The sequence below is a fragment of the Sardina pilchardus genome, chromosome 4, assembly GCF_963854185.1.
Source record: "Sardina pilchardus chromosome 4, fSarPil1.1, whole genome shotgun sequence".
Taxonomy (NCBI): Eukaryota; Metazoa; Chordata; class Actinopteri; order Clupeiformes; family Clupeidae; genus Sardina; species Sardina pilchardus.
This window is the reverse complement of record NC_084997.1, coordinates 32,590,743-32,600,347: the sequence shown is the minus strand read 5'-3', so window position 1 is coordinate 32,600,347 and position 9,605 is coordinate 32,590,743. Positions and strand designations below refer to the sequence as shown.

The 9,605-nt window shown below is 45.0% G+C and overlaps 1 protein-coding gene across 1 annotated transcript; it reads left to right on the top strand.

Moving 5' to 3' along the window:
- Positions 1 to 3,069: 3,069 nt before the first annotated feature.
- Positions 3,070 to 3,936, top strand: LOC134078996 (complement C1q-like protein 2). Its single transcript, XM_062535161.1, has 3 exons — positions 3,070 to 3,176; positions 3,240 to 3,336; positions 3,454 to 3,936. The coding sequence occupies exons 1-3, from the start codon at positions 3,070 to 3,072 to the stop codon at positions 3,934 to 3,936; spliced, it is 687 nt and encodes a 228-aa protein (XP_062391145.1).
- The last annotated feature ends 5,669 nt before the right edge of the window (positions 3,937 to 9,605 follow it).

Here is a 9,605-nt window from a genome sequence, read left to right as displayed (position 1 = left end):
AAGAAAACAAACAACAACAAACTAGAATCTAAAATCTCCTCTGTACAACGCCTGCTCCCCCCAGTCGCCGGACACATACACACACGCACGGATACACGAGCACACACACACACACACACACACACACAAACACAATTAAAAAGAATAGTGAAGTTAAAAAGGCACATTAACCCACACCTCCCCTACCTGATTGATCAGATTGTGTCATTTCTCAGAACAGCGATGGAAGATTAAACAAGTCCAGAGGAACAGCGTATCTCAGCTCGGTGGCCATGGAGACACTCCACACTGAGAGTGACCACGTGTTTGGTCAGAATACACTCTCACACGTATCAAAGCTACTGGGTGACACGCAGACTTGGCAGAGTTTACAACCCAGCCACTCCTCCCTCCAAACCCCTCCCCACCCCACTCCACCTCACCTGGGACAGGCTACGTGACAGACAGGCAGGCACTAAATCCTCCCAGAGAGAATAAGACTTTTGACATTTCTCTACTTGATCATTTCTTCACACTGCTACAGCTGTAACTGTTTTGGGTGCAACATGACTACAGCTCCTAATGGCAGCAGCAACAGCAGAGTGAGAGGACTGAGGAGAGGAGATGATCCGTTTAAATCACTACTGATACAAATCTGACCCATCAAACCCAGCATTAGCATATGTCATGCATATCAGTTTGAACATGGGCACACACAGAGGAGCTGATACTACAACTGCTCATAATGATTCCTTAAGGGGTTCATCAGAACAACACCGTAGGTCAGCTCAGTGGCCATACGCATATTCCACGCTGACAGTGACCACGTGTCCACTGATAACGGCCTCACACATATCAAAGCTGCACTGTAATCAGTGGACTTGGCAGAGTTTTGCCGTTTGGAAACTCAGCCCCCCTCCCCCCAAGGCCCACTTCACCCCCCCTGGCAAAGACCGGCTATGTGACAGGCAGGCAGAGAGGCAGTCATGTTCCCTACATTTAAACTTCATATTGTTCAACACATGTGCATGTGTAATGATTGTGTGTAATTGTAACACATCTGATGCTGGTAGCACAGAGTAAAGTGCTGGTCATCATGATAGCCTACCGATGACCACAACACCCTCAGTGGCTTCCTGCTCTCTACACATTTTCAGTCATGTGGTAAAAAGCTAAAAAAAAAGACGGGTGTGGACCCCCAGTTAGTATTTAATTTTAAAGGTCGCCATCATGACCCCACTGTCACTCATTCTCTTACACGCCATTCAATCTACCCCCCCCCCCCCCCCCCCCCCCCCCCTCCTGATGAGGGCTGGTGAGGGCAGGGTGATTCCTGCTCAGTTACACATAAGACTGGTACTTTACTGAGGAACAACAACACAAGCTGATGTTATGAGTGAATAACCCACATCCACAAACCCATGACATGACAAACATGAAGTGTGCAAAGAAAACAAACAACGACAAACTAGAATCTAAAATCTCCTCTCTCCAGTCACCAAACACATACACACACGCACGGATATACGAGCATGCACATTCACACTTGCACACACACACACACACACACACACACACACACACACACACTTTTAAAAAAAAAAAAATAGTGAAGTTAAACGGGCACATTAACCCACACCTCCCCTACCTTATTGATCAGATTGTGTCATTTCTCAGAACAGCGATGGAAGATTAAACAAGTCCAGAGGAACAGCGTATCTCAGCTCGGTAGCCATGGAGACACTCCACACTGAGAGTGACCACGTGTTTGGTCAGAATACACTCACACACGTATCAAAGCTACTGGGTGACACGCAGACTTGGCAGAGTTTACAACCCAGCCACTCCTCCCTCCAAACCCCTCCCCACCCCACTCCCCCTCACCTGGGACAGGCTACGTGACAGACAGGCAGGCACTAAATCCTCCCAGAGAGAATAAGACTTTTGACATTTCTCTACTTTAGCATTTCTTCCCACTGCTACAGCTGTAACTGTTTTGGGTGCAACATGACTACAGCTCCTAATGGCAGCAGCAACAGCAGAGTGAGAGGACTGAGGAGAGGAGATGATCCGTTTAAATCACTACTGATACAAATATGACCCATCAAACCCAGCATTAGCATATGTCATGCATATCAGTTTGAACATGGGCACACACAGAGGAGCTGATACTACAACTGCTCATAATGATTCCTTAAGGTGGTCATCAGAACAACAGCGTAGGTCAGCTCAGTGGCCATACGCATATTCCGCGCTGACAGTGACCACGTGTCCACTGATAACGGCCTCACACATATCAGAGCTGCACTACAATCAGTGGACTTGGCAGAGTTTTGCCGTTTGGAAACTCAGCCCCCCTCCCTCCAAGGCCCACTTCACCCCCCCTGGCAAAGACAGGTTATGTGACAGGCAGGCAGAGAGACAGTCATGTTCCCTACATTTAAACTTCATATGTTTATACACATACGCATGTGTAATTGTTTTTGTTTGATCTAAATACATCTGTTACTGTTAGTAAAGAAAGCCAAGAGCCAGGATAGAGGACATGCAGTCAATTCTGCCTGTTCTGTGTGGTATGAGAAGATTTGGACTTTTTACATCCGTGACTCAAACTAAAGAGTATGGGGTGAAATAAGGACAAGAAGCCCCACCTGTCATGAAGGCTAACTGGTAGGAATCTTCCCTCAACACTGATAACTGAATACACAGACACATACTGGAAAAAATAACATATCTCAACATTTGCTAATTTTGGTCAGTGTCCCTGGACTTCAGATAACCCCTAAATGTGACGAAAGTTCTTACATAATCACCAACTAAGGTATAAAAAGAGGGTGTTCGCAGACTCAATCTCAGACTCAGACACAACAGGTACTACTGCTACACTACTACTGCTACTGCTACTGCTGTGAGAGTGTTGAGATGAGGGCCATCATCCCACTGCTGGTGCTGCTGTTCTCCATGTGTGGAGCTCAGACTCAGAGCACCCAGACTGAAGTTCAGACAGAGAGCCAGAGCACTGGGGCTGCTGCTGCTGCTGTGGTCACTACCCAGCTGGACGTCTCTACTGAGCTCAGGGAACTCAGAGACATGGTGGTGGAGCTGAGAGTGCTGCTGACTGTCACCCAGAATGACCTACAGAAGGTGGATGCTGAAAATGATGATCTTCTCACAGAGATGATCGTACTGAAGACCAGGCTGGCTGCTAGTGAAACTGAAGTGGTGAACCTGAAGATGGAAACTGCAGCACAAGAGACCAGATTGTCTGCCAGTGAGACTGAGGTGGAGGACCTGAAGATGGTAACTGCAGCAGAGATGACTACTGTGAAGACCAGACTGTCTACAAGTGAGACTGAGGTGGAGGACCTGAAGATGGTAACTGCAGCAGAGATGACTACTGTGAAGACCAGACTGTCTACAAGTGAGACTGAGGTGGAGGACCTGAAGATGGAAACTGCAGCACAAGATGCAGAGCTGACAGCAGTGAAGACCAGACTGGCAGCTACTGAGACTGATGTAGTGAATCTGGAGAAAGAGATCACAGATCAACCCAAGGTGGCATTCTCAGCAAGGCTGGGTATTTCAGGATACATAAACGCCGGGAATACTGAGCTGAACTTGGTCTTCACTAAAATCATCACCAATGTTGGTCAGGCCTACAGCAGCACAACAGGCTTCTTCACAGCTCCAGTCAGGGGAGTCTACTACTTCAGATTCACTGTTGCGGATATGGTATCCTCTAGGTATATGTACATCAAGATGTTTAAGAATTCAGAACAGATCATGTATATACATGAGTATGGTGCACATGAACAATGGACTTATCTGTCCAGTGGTGCTACTCTGCAGCTGGAGGTGGGAGATGTAGTTAACATGCGACTCCCTGCAGGCAACAGGCTCTCTGATAATGCTGGTAATCACAACATCTTCAGTGGCTTCCTGCTCTTTCCTCTCTGATTGGAACACACTGTTCAACATGATGTTAATGCTGCCAAGTTATAAATAAAGTACAAATGATTATGAGCAAACAAACCTTGATCTTACTTTTTTATTTCTGGGTGATAATTGCACACATTAAGTATTATTATTACAGTTTTTTTTTTTCAATCACTAGGAAGCGCTTACCCATACAGATACTCTAAACTCTTAACACAAACTCACATCTACAAAACACAATTGGGCAAATTGATCATTTTCTTTTCAGAAACACATTTTGTTACCTATGCACTAACTCTTCATTTCTCTGCACACACTAACTTTACCAAAACACTGGAAATCTGACTCAAAATGAAATATTCTGTCAAAGAATAAAACTTGTTTTCACTTCACAAGAAACATGCAGTCAGTCAGAGTACACTAGGCTTAAAAATACCGGCTATTGTTGACATTACATAATAAAGGTCCTTAATAAATAGCAAACTAGTAATTAACTAATCCTTTGTTAATATTTGTTAACTGTTACTAGAATAACTATTTGCCACACGTTAAAGCTTTTTTCATCATTAATTAAATATCAGTTGTCTGCATATAATCTGTACGTTAATGTTTTAACAAATACAAAACAATCTATTAACTAATATTGTGTTGATATTTGTTAATAGTTAATAAACGTCTTTTTGGCACAAATTAACAGTTATTTCTTACATTGTTAAATGTTAAATGTTTATTTACAAACTATATGTTAATATGAAAGTTAATGACATATTATGTGTTTCTTCCTATCCCAATATGAAGCACTCCTCATAGGACCCTTATAACAGTTGGCTAAGCTTAATTAATATATTAGTATATTACTTTAATATATTAGTAAAATATAACTATCAGTATGGGGACCCTTATAATAAAGCCTTTATGGACCTTGCTTTGTGCACTGGTGTACAGTCATGTTGGAACAGGAAGGGGTCATCCCCGAGCTGGGCTTGGTCCAGTGAAAGGAACTCTGAATGCTTTAGCATTAACCAAGAAATGTTGGACATTTCCATGCTCACAACTTTGTGGGAAGAGTTTGGGGATGGCCACTTCCTGTTCCAACATGACTGTGCACCAGTGCACCAAGCAAGGTCCATACAGAGATGGATGACAGAGTTTGATGTGGATGAACTTGACTTGCCTGCACAGAGTCCTGACCTCAACCCAATAGAATGCCTTTGGGAAGACAGACTGAGAGCCAGTCGCCTCACAAATTCTGGTAGAATTGTCAAAAATGTCCATAAAAACACTCCTAAACCTTGTGGAAGCCTTCCCAGAAGAGTTGAAGCTGTTATAGCTGCAAAGAGGGGACCATTGTCGTATTAAACCCTATGGATTAAGAATAGAATGTGACTGAAGTTCATATGGGGGGTCAAGGCAGGTGACCCAATACTTTTGGCAATATAGTGTATATCTTTGTGAGTGTGTGTTCATGTGTGGCTCTTTGCATTTGAATATCTTTGTGTAAATGTGTAAAGGTGGTGTGTGTGTGTGTGTGTGTGTGTGTGTGTGTGTGTGTGTGTGTGTGTGTGTGTGTGTGTGTGTGTGTGTGTGTGTGTGTGTGTGTGTGCATCCTTGAATTACTCTGCTTCACTGGCTGAAGTTGGTATCACTGGTACGATCCACTCCACTTTGAAGCCTGAACCATATGGGTCCTGTGGCACTGTAGCTCGCATTACCCAACCCCCCCTCAATGGGCTTTGAGATGGTGCAGCCCATGCTTACACTTCAGGGTGCCTGTTAGGATTGTGGTGAAACTAATAGGTTTTAGAGGGGGGGTGAGCGAGGGGGAGATGGCTAACAGAGATAAGCTAATGCTAATGTTTAAAGCTAATGTTTAACCCCTGAGCCCCACTGGCGCCTAGATGTGGAAACACTCAGGGATTATTTAAGCCCATGAAACGAGCCAGTTATGCTATATTTATTTCCTTTAAGCAAAAGATCACTGGGGCATTGATGTAAAAGTGTATATAAACACACACACACACACACACACACACACACACACGAACCATTTGGGTGGTGCTGACCTTTTATCATAGAGTTCTGCTCTGAAAACTTTGGAGAGACGTTATTTTTGGCTTCTGCAGTAGCTCCGTGGTGCACAGCGGTGTGTGTGTGTGTGTGTGTGTGTGTGTGTGTGTGTGTGTGTGTGTGTGTGTGTGTGTGTGTGTGTGTGTGTGTGTGTGTGTGTGTGTGTGTGTGTGTGTGTGTGTGTGTGCGCGGGTGTGTGTGTGTGTGTGTGTGTGTGTGTGTGTGTGTGTGTGTGTGTGTGTGAGAGAGAGAGAGAGAGAGTGTGTGTGTGTGTGTGTGTGTGTGTTTGTGTGTGAGTGTGTCCAGACTGCTTTAGTGTTACCCATTTGTCTCTTTGTAGGCTTTTACAACAGTGCAGTAAAACTCAACGGTGTCACCAGAGCTGTAAAGGATGAAGTTGCGTGAGTTTGTGTGTGTGTGTGTGTGTGTGTGTGTGTGTGTGTGTTTATTATGCCATCATTAATCCCTTTGTGTGTGAGCCCAGAGAATATGGCTGTTCTGTAATGACCTGTCATAAAGAAGAGAGACAGAGTGAAAAGAAAGAGAGAGAGAGAGAGAGAGTGAAGAAAGGAGAGAATGAAACAGAAAGAGAGAGTGAAGGAGGCAGAGCGAAATAGAGAGAGAGAGAGTGAAGACAAGAGAGGGAAACAGAGTGAAAAGAAAGAAAGAGAGAGAGAGAGAGAGAGAGAGTTAAGAAAGGAGAGAGTGAAAAAGAAAGAGAGAGTGAAGGAGGCAGAGCGAAACAGAGAGAGAGAGTGAAGACAGGAGAGATTGTGACACAGAGAGGTGGAGAGATAACTAAAGACAGTAAGAAGCAATAGAAGAAGAGAAATAAGATAAAAGAGAAAAATAGAATAAAAAATGGAGAGAATTGTCGAAAAGAGGGATGAGTAGCTCTCTCTCTTTTCATAACTCTCTCTCTCCCTCTCTCACTCATGAAGTGAGTTTTGCTGTGTGATTTTCACTCTGTAGTTCTGCTCAACTCTCTTCATCACATAACTCAGCTCTTCCTTTCTGCGGGACTACACTTTTTTACGCTCTCCTTCACTCTCTCTCTCCCTCTCTCTCTCTCTCTCTCTCTCTCTCTGAGGAGAGGTCTTTTCTTATGTAAAGGAGCTGAGTGCTTCTGTGTGTGTGTGTGTGTGTGTGTGTGTGTGTGTGTGTGTGTGTGTGTGTGTGTGTGTGTGACTGTCACTGTCCTGATGCACAATGCTGCTTTTCTCATTTCCTCTGGATTAGGACACAGAAAAGGGGACCATGCACAGGCCCTTTAACGGATCACTCACACTCACACAGTGTGTGTGTGTGTATGCGTGTGTGTGTGTGTGTGTGTGTGTGTGTGTGTGTGTGTGTGTGTGTGTGTGTGTGTGTGTGTGTGTGTGTGTGTGTGTGTGTGTGTGTGTTTGTGTGTGTGTGTGTGTGTGTGTGTGTGTGTGTGTGTGTGTGTGTGTGTGTGTGTGTGTGTGTGTCACAGAAAACAGACTCACACAAATGTACTAGCAAAAAACACACACACTCACATATTGAAATGTACACACACAAACTCACTCACAAAACAGACACACACACACACACACACACACACACACACACACACACACACACACACACACACACAGCACAAACATTCACGTATCAAAATGTATGAGAATGAGAGAGAGACACACACACAGTCATGAACAGGATGGATGTGTAATGGTGGGGATATGGATTTGCTCTGTATGAGTGAAGGGATATTCACATCAAAGTGTGTGTGTTTGTGTGTGTGTGTGTGTGTGTGTGTGTGTGTGTGTGTGTGTGTATGTGTGTGTGGTGATGGGAGAGCAGACGCAGAGTAGGATTTAGGTCTTTGTCTGCCTGGGACCGTGTGTGTGTGTGTGTGTGTGTGTGTGTGTGTGTGTGTGTGTGTGTGTGTGTGCGTGTGTGTGTGTGTGTGTGTGTGTGTGTGTGTGTGTGTGTGTGTGTGTGTGTGTGTGTGTGTGTCTGTGTGTGTGTGTGTGTGTGTGTGTGTGTGTTTGTGTGTGTGATCTCAAAAAGCTTTTTGGAGAACTGGAAATGCACTTAATAAGACGTATTGTGTTATTGAGCCCTTGGGTAGGCTGTTGGAAAGCAACAACAGGGAAACATGGCAAACACACACACACAGACACACACACACACACACAGACACACACACACACACACACACACACACACACACACACACACACAAGCATCATATCCATAGAATGTAAGCTTAGTGTATCAGCCTCATTACCATAGAAACCCTAATCAGCAACCCAAACTGGCAGCTTCTAGTTTCACACACACACACACACACACACACACACACACACACACACACACATCAAAGTCTCAGTTCACTAGAGTCCTCATTCTCCTCCTCTCATCTGACCGCTCCTCTCCTCTCTCTCTTCTCCTCTCCTCTCTCATTCTGTTCCTCTCTCTCCTCTCCTCTCTTATTCTGTTCCTCTCTCTCCTCTCCTCTCTTATTCTGTTCCTCTCTCTCCTCTCCTCTCTTATTCTGTTAGTCTCTCTCTCTGTTCTCTACTCCCACTCACTTTCTCTTCACTTTTCGTTTGTTTTGGGGGGGGGTTGTTTTCAGGTTTATTTTCTCCTCGTCTCCTTCATCTTCCATCTTTCCCCTTATTTCATATTTCATGCACTTTTGTCTTCTCTTCTATCATTCTCTTCCAACCCTTTCCCTCCTCTCCTCTCCTCTTCTATTCTCTTCTCTCCTCTTCTCTCTCCTCCTCTCCTCCCCTCCCCTCCTCTCCTCTCCTCTCCTCTCTTCTCCTCTCCTCTCCTCTCCTCTCCTCTCCTCTCTTCTCTTCTCTTCTACTGTCCTCTCATCTCTCCTCTCCTCTACTCTCCTCTCCTCTCGCTTCATCTCCTCTCTCATCCTCTTCTCTCTCCTCCTCTCCTCTCCTCCTGTCTTATTGTTGTGCAGTCTATTCATGCTGTAGCAGGCCCACATCAAAGGCTCTTTATCCCTCTAATTCAGGTATTATGCTGCTTTTGCAGCGCAGCACAATAGAGGCCCAGCTTCAACTGGAATTACTCTGGGAGGGAGCACAACAGTGGGGGGGAGATCTCAAAACTTTACACACCAACTTGTCCACTTCGCCGTGTGTGTGAGCCAGTTCACTGTGTACGTGCGTGTGTGTGTGTGTGTGTGTGTGTGCAGATGTGTCTCTTTCTCACTCTGTGTGTGTGTGTGTGTGTGTGTGTGTGCGAACTACCTGCAGGTCTGACACACAGAAAGACACGCGTTTGATAGAAATCAAACTGACACACACAAGGATTGTCACATACTGTACACACGCTCCTCAATACATGATTTATCACCTCCTACACAACTGCTCAATCATGCACTTGGACTGTCTGATACACACACACACACACACACACACACACACACACACACACACACACACACACACACACAGCTGGCGTGTGTTGGATAGATAGAGACATATGGAGCAAGTGGTCAGTGACAGCCGCACTGTGGGCAATAATCAATAAGGCTCAGGATCTCCTCCATCTGATCACCCTACTCTAAGGAAACACACACACACACACACACACACACACACACACACACACACACACACACACTCAGG

Excerpts from the sequence above, each read along its gene's own strand:
- LOC134078996 (XM_062535161.1), top strand. The coding sequence starts at position 3,070 with ATGGTGGTGGAGCTGAGAGTGCTGCTGACTGTCACCCAGAATGACCTA. Across the intron at positions 3,177-3,239 it reads ATGATCGTACTGAAGACCAG|ATTGTCTGCCAGTGAGACTG; the intron begins GCTGGCTGCTAG and ends ACAAGAGACCAG. Across the intron at positions 3,337-3,453 it reads TGTCTACAAGTGAGACTGAG|CTGACAGCAGTGAAGACCAG; the intron begins GTGGAGGACCTG and ends CAAGATGCAGAG.